Source organism: Marmota flaviventris, chromosome 3, assembly GCF_047511675.1.
Source record: "Marmota flaviventris isolate mMarFla1 chromosome 3, mMarFla1.hap1, whole genome shotgun sequence".
In the NCBI taxonomy this organism is placed as follows: Eukaryota; Metazoa; Chordata; class Mammalia; order Rodentia; family Sciuridae; genus Marmota; species Marmota flaviventris.
The window spans coordinates 96,700,387-96,715,421 of record NC_092500.1 but is presented as its reverse complement, the minus strand read 5'-3'; the positions used below and the strand labels follow the sequence as shown (position 1 = coordinate 96,715,421).

Genomic DNA, 15,035 nt, shown 5'->3' with positions numbered 1-15,035 from the left:
ATCCGCGGGCAACATGGCGGCGTCCGAAGACCACGATTCTTCCAGTGAAGCTCCCCAGCCGGCGGTGGAGGAGGAGGAAACTAAGACATTTAAAGACCTGGTGAGAATGACAGATGCCGGCATCTCTTTTGTACTGTTGGCGCTAGGTTCAAGCAGGGAAAGGTTACTTTACATCCCAGCCAGTAGCGTGAACAAGCATTCGGGGCCTAGATTAGATTTCCCCCTAGAATTTCATAAGCTCGGCTTCGGACTGCGCTTCCTTGGCTCTCGATTTGGGTGGTGGGAGTTTACCTTCTCCACTTTTGCGGGGCGACGTTTGTTGTTTGCCCAGGAGATTGTATCTGAATCGGGTCTTTTTATAGATGGACTCTGGAGTTAGGTGTATCAACCAGGTTTGAATGTTAGCCCAGTCACTTATTGTGCTACACATTTCACGTGTAAATTGGGGAAAATATAAGTACTTACCTTGCAGAATTGTGATAATTAAATAAGGAAATTCACGTAAAACACTTGGCTTTGTCCTCGTTAAGTAGAAAGCATTCATTAAGTCGAGCTCAGAGGTGTGATATAGATTCTTGTTAACTCAAACATAAGGGGCTCTACATGTCACCAGAGAATGGCATCGATAAAGTCGTTTAAATAAAAGGGAGATGAAGATGTACTGCTTTTTGCTAAGGTATGTTTTTCTGAATTCTAAGGGTGTAACAGATGTATTGTGTGAAGCTTGTGACCAGTTGGGATGGGCAAAGCCCACTAAGATCCAGATTGAAGCTATTCCTCTGGCTTTACAAGGTAGGTAGAAGTTAAATGTGTCCTGGTATGATTCAGTGAAGTTATATGCAGTTAAATAACACTGTTGAGAATGATTGCGTGTACATTTCAAATGAAGTAAAGGTATGGTCTCTAAAGAAGCAAAGTTTGGGCTTTTGAAAAAGTCATTTCTAAGTTTTGCAGGGTTTTTTTGTCATTTAATAGTTAAAGGGATTTGTTCTGCTACAAATGTTGACTTTAAGAAAGAACTGGATTAAATTGTACTAATGAGAAATTTATTAGAAATCATGAATCAATATATGCATACTTATGTATAAGAACACCTGAAACATACAGTCATGTGTTGCTTAATGAAGGGCATATTTTCTGGAAAATGTGTTGTTAAATGTTTTTGTTCTTGTGTGAACATCATATAGTGCACTTACATAAACCAAGGTGGTATAGCCTATTACACACCTAGGCAATATAGTATATGTGTCTTATGAGAGGTCCATTGGTTTTTTATGTCACATGACTATATATCTATGTCTGGAGGAGTTCACAGCTTTTATTGTGAAAGGTGCTTATTATATTTGCAGAAGAATGGGTAAAGTGCTTGTTGATGACTAGTGGAACTAAAACAAACAGGGTAAACTTTAATAGGAATAGAAGTAAAGTCCTAGATTCCTGAAGTGCCTTTTTTACAGGGTTAGAGAGGGTGGTAAAAGTAATCTGAGATATTGGCTAACTGAAATTCATTATGATCTTCACAGAAAGTGAGTAATTTGAGCAACATTACCTTAAGGAGAGGGGTTTTAGGGATCCCTTTAATCCTTTGAGAATCAAATAAAAAGGAAAATTTCATCCCCATTAAAAAAAAAAAAAGATCAAATGTGTCCTCAAAAAATATCAAATATAAAATTTTGTAAATAATTGTTGGACATGATAGGGCATGCTGGTAATGCCAGGGATTTGGAAGACTCAGGTAGGAGGGTAGCCTCAGTGGTTTGAGACCAACCTTGGTAATTTAGTGAGACCCCTTCTGCCCCCCACATACACTCTACAATAAAACAGGCCGAGGATGTAGCTCAGTGGTAATCCCCAGTACTGAAAAACAGTTTTGTTTTTTTTTTTGCATATAATTTCAGCAAGTTCAAGGCTTTTCCTCCCTCATCCCTGAATTTCTCTTTTACAAGTTCCAGATTAAGAACTCCTGGTTAGCTCTAGAGAGAGAATAGTGCTTTGTACTAGTGAGAATATACATAAGATACTGTTTTTCTTAGGTTCGAAGACCACAGTTTTCAGGAATCAACTGAGGGGCAATGAGTGTGGTCAAGTATCAAGAATAGTCACAAATAGTTAAAGGACTGAGTGCGTTTGATATGAAGTAGAGAAGTTTTGGCTTTAATGTTTTGAAGAGCTGTCATGTAGAAAAGTGGTTAGACTTATTCTGCATACATTTGTTTCTTTCATAAATAGTCACTATGGGGTATTTGATGTAAATATAAAGCACTGGAAGTTGAGAATTTAGCATTTTCCAGGAGTCTAATAAGGAGATAATGACAGATTTGTTACAGGGTGAACAGGGACATAAAAAAGGTACATTCAAAATACACTGGTGTGGGCTGGAGTTGTGGCTCAGTGATAGAGTGCTTGCCTAGCGTGTGCAAGGCCCTGGGTTCGGTTCTCAGCACCACATAAAAATAAGTAAATAAAACAAAGGTGAAAAAAAAAAATACACTGGGGTGCTGGATGCAGTTGTGCATGCCTGTAATTCCTGCTACTCAGGAGGCTGAGGTGGGAAGATCACAACTTTGAGACCAGCCTGCACAACTTAGTGAGATAGTAGGGAGACCAACAGACAATGACTGACTGGAGGATGTAGCTCAGTGGTACATCATTTATGCTTGCCTTCATGAATAAGGCCCTGGCCCTGGATTCAGTTTCAGTACTGGGGGAAAAAGCCCTGGGGGAGAGTAATTCAATTTAACTGGAATGGATTAGAGAAAATTTATTTCATTTTTGTCTGGGGAGATTGGGAAGACTGAACCTTGAAGTTGAACCTTGAAGATGAATTAGAAGGATTTAACATTTAGATCTGATGGGAATGGACTTTCTAGTTATAGGGAATAGCTAGAAAAAAGCTAAGGAGGCTGGAAAACATGGGCAATGTATGGAGGTTTGTAAGCACTTTCACCATAGAGTAGTGAAAAAGTTTAGTAATTCATAATCTGGGGCCAGATTATAAAAGACTTGAATGCTGGGTAAAGAATTTGATCTATGTTTCATAGGCAGTAGAGTTTCTTGGAGGTTGTTTTTAGCAGAATGAAATTCTTAGAGTTGTACTCTTAGAAAATTGGTCTTATAGCTGTGTAAAATAATTTAGAAACAAGAACCTAGAGATTGGGAGACCAATAAAGAGGTCATTGCAATAATTTTGACAATAAATAATGGGTAGGTTTGTGGTAGTGAGAATGAAAAAGAGAAAATGATAGAAAAAGAATCTTGCATGATTTTATAGCCAGTTTAGGCAAATGAAAGGAAAGGGTGAGGAAATCGAAGATTAGAGCAAAGTGTCTAGGCAGTGGGTTTAGGACATATGTGTATCATTGATGTAGAAAGGAACATAGGAGGAAAAATAATTTCAGCAAAGATGAGTTCAGTTGGCAATAGTTGATCTCAGATATCAGTGAAATAGAGTGATACACAATTGTAAGGAACAGGTCAAATTCAGGTTGCCTGAGAGAAAAGGGGTTTACACACAACATGATGCTTTCCAGATAACTGCTTTCTTAAAAGTTATAGAATCACAAAACAACATGAACAACTTGGTAGGGGCCATTACTCAATAGGAATTGTTTTTGTGCAGAGCTACCTCTGTGGGCTGCAGCCATCCTAGAGAGAGTGGTCTTGTGAGTTAATTTCTGAAGTTGTGGCTTAAATGGTAATAACAAACTATGGTGATCTATTCTTAAGGAATTATTTGTGACATTCTCAGAATGCACAGTATATGGCTTGTATTGTTAAGCTCCTGGGTTTATCCTTATGCCATCTTCCTGTAGAATAACATTGTCAAAACTTGTAGATGGCTTATGAATTTCCTTTTTAGCCTCATTCTTCCTTTCCCCATAATGCTTTGTGCTCAGCCACAGTGTACTTCTCACTCTTTCTTTGCTGTGTTCTTTGAAACTCCATCTTTCCTCATGCAGGATTATTTTTCCTTCCTTTTATTGCTCACTTCCAGATTTAACTCATTCCTTACCCCTATTAGCTTGGCTCTCCCAGGCATTGAATTTCTTCTTCCTTTGCATTCTCACTGTATTTTGTAGGGACTTATATTAAAACTCTTATCAGCATTATGATGTATTTGTTTATTTGTCTATCTCACTTTTGGATTTTTGAGCTTGTCTAGGACAGGGACTATGTCTTTTCTATTTAGTCACTTTCCTTTGGTCTATAATTAATCATATAATTATAAATTGAGTGACTACTTTGTGTTCAGCATTATGTCATTGTAGAAAACATGGAAAGAGCACCGAGGGAATGTCCTTGTATTAGGTATTTTTGTTTTTTCTTCTAGGTCGTGATATCATTGGGCTGGCAGAAACTGGCTCTGGAAAAACAGGGGCCTTTGCTTTGCCCATCCTGAATGCTCTGCTAGAGACGCCCCAGCGTTTGTTTGCCCTCGTGCTCACCCCCACTCGGGAGTTGGCCTTTCAGATCTCAGAGCAGTTTGAAGCTCTGGGGTCCTCTATTGGAGTGCAGAGTGGTAAGTATCTATGAGGAAAGTAGTACTGCAGTGTCTTCACAAGTGGAGAATGAATGTGAAAAGAGAATAGAAGAAAGTGTTGTTTTCTTGAGTTATTGATCTAAGTAACTGATGTATTTTAGCTTTGGGAAAAGAATTAATATTGAGGGGAGAACAAATATAAGTAGAAATCTAACATTGGCTTTAAAAGATATTTAGTAGACTATGGAAGAAACTAAGAATCTCTTTTCTAAGTTCTTTTTATTTCTGTAGCTGTGATTGTAGGTGGAATTGATTCAATGTCCCAGTCTTTGGCCCTGGCAAAGAAACCACATATAGTAATAGGTGAGTAATTGGCAAAGTCAAAAGACACTGGCAGTGATAAATTGGAAAAAAATCTACCAATGTTGGATGGAAAGACTTTGAGGAACAGATTTTGGTAATTGTGTTTAGTTTTTTAATTTCTTAATTTTTTTGGTGGTTGTGATACGGGGAGATCACTTTCTTTTTGTCCTTGTTTGAAAACATTGCCCTTTTCCTCAACCTTTCTTGGTAGCAACTCCTGGCCGACTGATTGACCACTTGGAAAATACAAAAGGTTTCAATTTAAGAGCTCTCAAATACCTGGTCATGGATGAAGCAGACCGAATACTGAATATGGATTTTGAGACAGAGGTGAATTTTCAGTTGTTTTCCTCTTCTTAGAGCATCTCAAGGTCTCTGTTTCAAAATTTGGTTCCTTGCCCAGTGGCTTGGTGTACCAAGCCATAGGGCACCATGGCAGCCTCAGTTAACTTCAGCATTCCTCTGCCCTTTTTCCATTCTTAGTGTTTTTCATGTTCTTACTGCCTTAGTTCCTGCTTAATTTTAGAACATGGTTCAATTCTTTCTTCAGAGATGAGAAGTGTTTCTTTTCCCCATTTTATTTGATTTAGACCTCTCCTATAATCTGCTACACGACTAGCCCTGGCTTCATGAAAGAAGGTTCGATTCATGAGTAATTGCTAGGGAGTTTTAAATTAAAGAGACAAGACTCTTATTACCTTTAATACCAGCTCTGGGACGGCTTCTAGCTCCCACCTCCAGCCACCTAATGCGGTGGCGAGGTTTACAGAAGAGACGAGAGAGAGAGAGAGAGAGAGAGAGAGAGAGAGAGAGAGAGAGAGAGAGAGAAAGAAACACGCCAGGGAGTGGGCTTTTATTGGGGAACAAAAACTTCCGGGGAAAATCCCATCCAGTGAAGGTTAAGTGGGGCAGCATCCCAAGGTCAAGGGCAACGATTGGGTCTTCAGAGCAGTGGCCGGGCACGCCTCTGCATGGACAAGCCCTCAGACCTGGAAAAGGGTGGGAAAAGCTCTAACACAGCTGTGTCTAAGTGCCTCTCACCCGCCAGGGAGGTAACTCAAATCAAGTGCGAGGATGGCCTCCCACACTATAAAACTTGAAATGTCTTCATTTTCTTTAATAACCCGCTCAATATAGTGAGTCATCAAATCTACCAATTTAAACTCTAATAAGAGAGTTTCTAATCTATCAACTTAAACTCTTTTCTCTGAATAATGTTATTTTTTTTTTTTATAACATCTGGTATGACATGAAAATAGCAAATATTCAGTAAATTCTAGCTGAATTGAATGTTGAGTCCCAGATCCCCACAGTGATGTATTTAGTTTCTTAGTCTCCACCTCCTTCACTATCTGGAGGATTTGTCGTTGTCCAGTCTAAATGTCAGTTTGGCAACCATACCTCTTTGTGCTTCAGGTTGACAAGATCCTCAAAGTGATCCCCCGAGATCGGAAAACATTTCTTTTCTCTGCTACCATGACCAAAAAGGTAAAATTTGCTTGGACATATGTTTTCTTCTTTATAAGAATTGACACGTAAAAACAATAATCACAACAATAGTAAAAATACATAAAAGTAAAAATAGAGTATTTAGGAATTAGCATACTATTGCAGGGTGGCCAGCTCCTCGCCTGGGCAGTTTTTGCTCAGGACGGGATGAACCACCTGAGAAAATGAAAGTCTGAAATAGTGAAGAATTAAGAGTCAGAGTCAGAGCCAGAAAATAGTTTTAAAAAGCAGAGCTCATGATAGTTTCCTGTAGTCCATATAGGAGCTGGAAAATGCTAGCAGTTAGAAAATGGCTCCTGTTCATTATTTAAGGGAGTACAGGGATAAGATTTCAGCAGGAGGAGTCTTGCTTCTCAGTATGACAGGGGGCTTGCAGCCAGCAGGTTGACTGGTATCTTGGCAGGCTATAGCCATCAGAGAGGCTGTGTGTCTGTGTGGCTCCAGTGGGTCACCCCAACTCCAGTGCAGTGTTGAACCTGTGGCAGAGCTGTATAGGGATTCACATGTATTTGGGTAGTCTCACCAGCAGGTTTGCTGCTGGGAGTTCCTGGATACCAGATTTTCCTAATCAGTGGCTTCCATGCTGATTTGGTTCATGCACAGTTCACAGATGACTTCCAATAGCATACCATTCTAGATTTCCTTTCTCTAGGTGCAGAAACTTCAGCGAGCAGCTCTGAAGAATCCTGTAAAATGCGCTGTTTCCTCTAAATACCAGACAGTTGAAAAGTTACAGCAATATTACCTTTTTATTCCCTCTAAATTCAAGGTAAAGTATTTACTTTGATCATTCCTGCCTTGCCCTCTCCTCACAAAGGCATCTGAAAATATGCCAACTCTTGATAAGTTGAGAGCTGTGGTACAGGTTGGAGTCCTCTCTGTTTGTCTTAGAGTGCATGTTGTAATTATATTTACCACAGATAAGTCAAACATTTCAGGAATTCACAATATACTAAATCACAACAATGAATTCCTGGTATAATGAGATAATTCCTTCCCAGCTCCATATTTTAGGTAATTTTTACTTTATTGTGTGCCTTTTTTGTAAAAGCTATCCCAGATTATGTGCTTTTAATATAAGAACTTTTCCTGGTTGCTGAGTGTAGCTCTCCTTGTGCTTAACCTCAGGCTGTGTTGGGGATGCATGGTTGACAAAGGTCATAGTCCTGATTAAAAAATGCAAAGCTGGCATCTGGTGGTCTGGATAATTGAGAAACACTTATAGGCTTAGTCTTTCCTTAATGAATATGCCAGGTATCCAATCTTTCTTCCAGATTCAATTACATATATTGTTTTGTAACTTAGGATACCTACCTGGTTTATATTCTAAATGAATTGGCTGGAAACTCCTTTATGATATTCTGCAGCACGTGTAATAACACTCAGAGAACAGCTTTGCTACTCCGAAATCTTGGATTTACTGCTATCCCCCTCCATGGACAGATGAGTCAGGTAAGGATTCTTTGGCATCACTGGTGGCATGAGAAGGATAAACTTTATAATAATAGATTTATATGATAAGGACAAATAGCATTAATGCCTGTAATTATTGTAATTTTATGGGCTTTGAAGTATTGCCCTGGATGCTTACTTTCCCCTCTCAGGATAACAGAAGGCTCAGATTATAATATTTTATAGGTAGTTTGCAAGCTATTTGAGTTGATTTAATCTGCCTAGTGGTAATAATGATTCTCTGGTCTCTAAAGACATTTAATAAATTATTTTCCAATTATCTTTCTGTCACTTTAAACAATCCCTATTTTGTATTGCTGTTTTTAGCCTACATCTTAAATATTTTTTGTTGCTTCTGTATTTCTGTTTTAATCTGCAAAGCCTCATTCTGGACTTAACAGGGAAAAAACTTTTAAAAAATTTTATTGCTTAGTTATTGTATTTAGTGTGTCTATTTGGTATATTTTATATGTCTTATATTCCAAGATTCCTTTGTTTTCTCAGAGTAAAATTCTGCTCATTTTCTTTTCATCATCTCAGAGCAAGCGCCTAGGATCCCTTAATAAGTTTAAGGCGAAGGCTCGTTCCATTCTTCTGGCAACTGATGTTGCAAGCAGAGGTTTGGACATACCTCATGTGGATGTAGTGGTCAACTTTGACATTCCAACTCATTCCAAGGTGAGTCCTATTGCTGACGTGACTTTCTATTCTCAAAATTTATTTCTGTTCTTGTTTTTTCCTTTCAATATTTTTTTTAATAGTTTTTATTTTTTTAAAAGAGAGAGAGAGAGAATTTTTTAATATTTATTTTTTAGTTTTCGGTGGACACACATCTTTGTTTCATTTTTATGTGGTGCTGAGGCTGGAACCCAGCACCCCTGCGCATGTCAGGCGAGCGCATTACGGCTTGAGCCACATACCCAGCTCATCCTTTCCATATTTTTAATATTTATTATTTAGTTGTAGTTGGACACAATACCTTTATTTTTATTTATTTATTTTTATGTGGTGCTAAGGATCGAACCCAGGGCCTTGCACATGCTAGGCTAGTGCTCTACCATTGAGCCACAACCCTGGCCCACCTTTCCATTTAAAAAAAAAAATAGTTATAGATGGACATGATATATTTTGTTTATTTTTATGTAGTGCTAAGTATCGAACCCAGTGCCTCACTTGTGAGAGGCAAGTTCTCTACCACTGAGGTACAACCCCCGCCCCTTTCTACATTTTTTCATTGGTGCATTATAGCTGTACATATTGATAGGATTTGTTGTTGCATATTTGTACATACACACAATATAACAATATTATTTGGCCAGTATCACTCCTCAGCACTTCTCCCTCCCTTCCCTTTACCTACCCGCTGATCCTTTTTCCTCTATTGATCTTCCTTTGATTTTCATGAGATCCAAAGTTTTTTCTGTTTTTTTTTTAAATATATTTTTAGTTGCTGATGGACCTTTATTTTATTCATTTCTTTATATGCGGTGCTGAAAATCAAACCCATTGCCTCACATATGGGAGGCAAGCACTCTGCCACTGAGCCACAACCCACCCCCCAAAGTTTATTTCTTAAATAATAATTTCCATTTTCCCTTAGTTATAATGTAGGAATGTAGGGATTTTTTTTTTTGTCCTGGAATAGTTAAGTATCAAAAATTGAGAAAGCAGGCTGGGGATATAGCTCAGTTGGTAGAGTGCTTGCCTCACATGCACAAGGCCCTGGGTTTAGTCCCCAGCAACACACACACACACGCACACACACGCACACACACACACACACACTATGAGAAAGTGCTAGATTTTTTTTTGGGGGGGTGTATTGGGTCTTAAATCCAAGAGCATTTTGTCACTGAGCTGTATCCCCAACCCTTTTTAATTTTAATTTTGTGGCAGAGTTTTGCTCAGTTGCTTAGGGCCTTGCTGAGTTACTGAGGCTAACCTTGAACCTGTGAATCTCCTGTGTCAGCCTCCCAAGTTGCTAGGATTACAGTGGAGTACCACTGCACCTAGCCAAAAGCTTTTGATATATTAATTCTTATCATCTTGAAAATGCCTATGAATGTAATATTAATAAATATGAATGAAGGTGGCCAAGGAGAGTTATTAGATGCTCATGGGGGGGTAGATGCCGCATATGCTAATCTATGTCAATTTCATTTCTTGTGTGTGTGTGTATGTGTGTTACTGAGGATCAAACTTGTTCTACCACTGAGTTGCACCCCAGCTCTCAATCTCATTTCTTTAGAAATGGCAGCTTTTCATTCTTCTTAGTGTCTTAGTTTCTTAATGTTGGCATCATTAATATTTTGGGGCAGTGAATTCTTTGTTGTGGGGCTTGTTCTTTGCATATAGTATGCCTAACATTCCTGGTCTCTATTTGCTGGACAGCAGTATCACGCAGTTTTAGTTATGACAATCAGAAATGTTTCCAGACATTGCCAAATGTTCCTTGGGGATGTTAGAATCACTCCAGGTTGAACTTTACTTTTCTTTTTTTTTGTTTTTCTTTTTATCTCTTGGCTTTGTATTTAAGTGATGTAGATAAGATGCTGTCTCATTTGATTTTCATGGTACAAGTTTGGACATGCATTTCTATTTCTGTTTTATAGATAGAAACCAAGCTTCAGACAAGTAGGTGATTTGCAGAGTAGCTGGAGGATGGCAAAATCTCTAGATCCATTGTTGCTTTTCTTTATACCACATTGCTATAACCATGCAGATATTCTTTGTAGACTTATCTTTCTATTAAAAAAAAAGAAGCATTGGATCAATTTTGCCTTACAAGAAGAATGAAAAAGATAAAATATGTTTGTTTCAACTAATTGCCCAAGCCATTTTCTTCATGTTCTAATATGAATCTGTTTTTTTCAAAGGTTTGCAACCAGATTGTATATATGCATCTTATTACTCATAATCTATATAATTTGAATTTACCCTTTTTGTTCCAGGATTATATCCACCGTGTAGGTCGAACTGCTAGAGCTGGGCGCTCTGGAAAGGCAATTACTTTTGTCACACAGTAAGTAAATCACCTTTGGAGCAGAGCAAAAGAAAAAGTGTAGAGACAAGAGCAGAATGCCAAAAGAGTATCAAAGAGCCAGACTGACTGGGAACCTTGCTCTATCATTTATGGTACTAATCACTTAAACTTCCTTCTTGTGGTTTTCATATTTCTAAATATGGAAATAATAGTACCAATCTAGCATGGTTTTGGTGAAAAGTGGCTATGATATATGTAAAAGATCTAGTATAGTATTTGGTTTATAGAAGTACCTACAATAAGCAGCACATTTCAACAGCTAGAACTGGGGAGTAATGACTTTTCCCTGTGTTCAGAAAGTATTAAAATATAACTACGTCTTGTCTTTTTGAAAAAGGAACAAGTTTTTGGATGGCATTAGAGCAGATTATGCTAAGTGAAGCTAGCCAATCTCTAAAAAACAAATGCCAAATGTCTTCTTTGATATTATGAGAGCAACTAAGAACAGAGCAGGGAGGAAGAGCAGGAGGAAAAGATTAACATTAAACAGAGACATGAGGTGGGAGGGAAAGGGAGAGAAAAGGGAAATTGCATGGAAATGGAAGGAGACCCTCATTGTTATACAAAATTACATATAAGAGGTTGTGAGGGGAATGGGAAAAAAAAACAAGGAGAGAAATGAATTATAGTAGATGGGGTAGAGAGAGAAGATGGGAGGGGAGGGGGGATAGTAGAGGATAGGAAAGGTAGCAGAATACAACAGTTACTAATATGGCATTATGTAAAAATGTGGATGTGTAACCAATGTGATTCTGCAATCTGTATTTGGGGTAAAAATGGGAGTTCATAACCCACTTGAATCTAATGTATGAAATATGCTATGTCAAGGGCTTTGTAATGTTTTGAACAACCAATAAAAAAAAAAAAAAGAAAAAGGAACAAGTTTTTAATCTATTCAAGACTATTCTGTGAGTAAAGAATACCTTGGGTGATTTTCTCGTGGATCAGGCACAAAGATTACACTTAACCAGTACATAGAAAGAGAAAACATATTCATTAGTGTTAAAACTGTAACTCATATTGCAACCTCTCATAATATCATATTGTTTGGGAATAGGCATCTGCATTATCAGCCAACAAAAGCCATGTCGATCTTCCTTCCTCAGGTATGATGTGGAACTCTTTCAGCGCATAGAACACTTAATTGGGAAGAAACTGCCTGTCTTTCCAACACAGGATGATGAGGTTATGATGTTGACAGAAAGAGTGACTGAAGCCCAAAGATTTGCCCGAATGGTGTGCATCTTATTCTCTTTTTCACTAGCCTCTCTGCAAATGATAATGACTTGCCAGATGTTTTATTATGTTAATCCTAATAATAATCTGCAGGAGTTGGACATTATTTTTATTCCAAATTTTAGATGAGCAAGGACAGAGATGAGAGAAAGTTGATTTTAGACCACATCATTGAATCAGGTTTTGTTTGAACTTAATCTGACTAGGGTGACACATTCCCAGCTACTGTTCATGTTTCACATGAGGCAAAAAAACCATCAGACATGGGGGTCAGAAGGCCTAGCTTTTGACTGTGAGCTTAGACATTTTGCTTAGCCTCTCAGAATCAGTTCCTTACATATAAATTTGAAAGTAATACTTGCCTTCAATATCTATGGTGTTTTATGAGCACCAGATAAGCTACTATAAACTAAATAAATACTAGTAGTTACAGTAGCAGTGTAGTGGTAATTAGAAGGTTATAGAAGATTCTAGTGCTCTTTATTGGAGTTCTAGTTTGAGATATGGAGAAACTTTCTCCACTGATTGCTTTCTGAGTAGCTGGTGTACAGATTTGTTTTTCTGCCCACGTGAAAATTTTTATTTGGTATTTTGTTTATGAAAGTGCTGTTTGAGCCAAATGTGGTGGCACACTCCTGTAATCCCAGCTTTAGGACACTGAGGTATAAGGATCACAAGTTTGAGGTCAGCCTGGGCAATTTAGTAAGACCCTGTTTAAAAAATAAAAGGGGCTGGGGATGTAGCTCAGTGGTAGAGTGCTCCTGGGTTCAACCTAGTTACCCATCTCTGCACCCACTGCTCACTACAGAAGTGCTATCTATGCACTGGGAAAAAAAAATTCAGAAAATACAGAAAAGATTAAAGTCGTAAATAAAATGGTAAACCATCCTCCATTGAGAATCATTGATAGCACCCAGCTCTTTTTTCTTTTTTCACCTATGATTAGAATTTATCTATTTATATATGATTAGCATTTTTCTATTTCAACAAGTATAGATCCATGTGATCGTCTTTTTGTCTCCACTTCCACCCTCTTGCCCACCATGTAATCATTTCTTAATGGCTGCAGAGAATTCCATCATATATTATGTAACATGATTTACATTGATGGATGTAACTTTTTCCATTTCTATTTCATCTAGTTTTTTCTATTTTAACTAGTACTATATTGCACGTTCTAGTATGTATAGCATTGCATACTTGTCCTGTTTGCTGAGAGTAAATTCCTAGAAGTGGAATTCTTGGGCCTAGGAGTTCATGCTGCTAAAATTTGAGTTCATATGGGATGCCAGATTGCCCCCAAGAAAAGCTTCATTAGGTCTTATGATCAGTGATGGTATTTTCAATACTAGTTATTACCCTCCTCAAAACTTTGTCAATCTGTTGTATGAAAATAGTAGCTTATTATTTTATTTTTTTTGGTTTGATTACTGATAAGATTAACATTTTAGCATCTTTGTAGTTGGGTATTATTCTTTGCTAGTATCTGGTTTGGGGAGTTACTCAATATTTGAAGGATGGGACTAGTGACAGTTACTCATTTTTGGTTGCATCCTTTCTGTTTTCCTGTAGGAGTTAAGGGAACATGGAGAAAAGAAGAAACGCAAGCGAGAAGATGCTGGAGATAATGATGATACAGAGGGTGCTATTGGTGTCAGGAACAAAGTGGCTGGAGGGAAAATGAAGAAACGGAAAGGCCGTTAATCACTTTTATAAAGACTTGAGTTCTGCTCTGTAAAATGAGATCACTGAAAAGAATGAAATCCCTCCTTAGAGTTCCTCAGACTGAGATCGGTTCCAATTATGTCCAGAAGCTGCTCAACAAATGGAGTGCTCATTCCCCTCTGAGTATTGGGGTGTCATTGCTGCAGGATAATTTTACAGTGCTGATGACAAGATTGTTGGCAAGACTTTCTGCTCTTCAGCTTTGATTCCCTGCTCACAATATGATGTGCTCTTCTGTCACTTCACGAAGACCTTTTGCTTTTTCGGCTGCAAGTCAAGGACTGGGTTAATGAAGTACACAACCTGTAACTGTCAAGGGAGGAGGCTGGGACATCCATAAGTGAGATTAAGACATTGGAGCTTATACTTCATTATACCCAATGTGAAACAATAAATTTAAATATTTTTTTATTTTATTTTTTGGTTCTGGGGATTGAACCCAGGGCACTTTACCCTTTAGCTACATCCTTAGTCCTTTTTATTTATTTATTCATTGTTTTTAAAATTTTGATACGGTCTTACTAAGTTGTTTAAGGCTTTGCTAAGTGGCTAAGGTTGGCTTTGAACTTGTAATCCTTTTGCTTCAGCCTTCTCAGCCTGTAATCCACTGGGTTTACAGGAATGCAGCACCACACCCAGCTACGTATTATTTTTAAAAGTTTCAAAATCCTTAAGACCTTGATATTAAAGGGCTTTATAGATTTAAATAAGATCTTGCTAATAGATAAGAATCTGACAGTGGTGGTTATGTAGCAAATTCATTGGTTGTCCTTAATTTAAGGTAAACATTATAAGTTTAAAAAAAAATCAACAAAGAAAAAAGGTGATGGATGGTTTTGAAAGGAAAGGAGGTCTTACTTGAAAGGAGTTTTGTTTTTTTTTTGGCGGGAAATGGAACAAAGTCCATCAGACTGCAAAAATCTTTAGATCCCTAAATAAATTCACTTCCCTGGCTTCCTGAATTAAACAAGTGGTTAGAAAGACTGGTTTCTTATTTAGACTTACCCTCGATGCTGAGAGTAAAATCAGGATGCATCAGAAATGTAGGATAGGCCAGGCATGGTGGTACACGCCTGTAATCTCAGCAGCTCAGGAGGCTGAAGCAGAAGGATCTCAAGTTTGAGAATAGCCTGGGCAACTTAGAGAGACTGTCTCAAAAGGGCTGGGAGTACAGCTCAGTGGTTCAATCCCTGTATTACAAAAAAAAAAAGTTGGGTAATTCTAAGT

The 15,035-nt window shown here is 38.0% G+C and overlaps 1 protein-coding gene across 1 annotated transcript; it reads left to right on the top strand.

The window, feature by feature from the left end:
- On the top strand, nt 1-14,224 carry Ddx47 (DEAD-box helicase 47). Its single transcript, XM_027955973.2, has 12 exons — nt 1-100; nt 699-792; nt 4,331-4,519; nt 4,772-4,843; nt 5,055-5,173; nt 6,260-6,331; nt 7,005-7,121; nt 7,658-7,804; nt 8,345-8,482; nt 10,756-10,826; nt 11,954-12,083; nt 13,656-14,224. Exons 1-12 carry the CDS (start codon nt 14-16, stop codon nt 13,785-13,787), a joined length of 1,368 nt encoding a protein of 455 aa, XP_027811774.1. The 5' UTR covers nt 1-13; the 3' UTR covers nt 13,788-14,224.
- Nucleotides 14,225-15,035: the final 811 nt, after the last annotated feature.

Bases quoted from the DNA above. Each gene is read 5' to 3' on its own strand.
- Ddx47 (XM_027955973.2), top strand. From the start codon at position 14: ATGGCGGCGTCCGAAGACCACGATTCTTCCAGTGAAGCTCCCCAGCCG. The intron at 101-698 runs GTGAGAATGACA...CTGAATTCTAAG, and splicing joins CTAAGACATTTAAAGACCTG to GGTGTAACAGATGTATTGTG. The intron at 7,805-8,344 runs GTAAGGATTCTT...TCATCATCTCAG, and splicing joins TCCATGGACAGATGAGTCAG to AGCAAGCGCCTAGGATCCCT.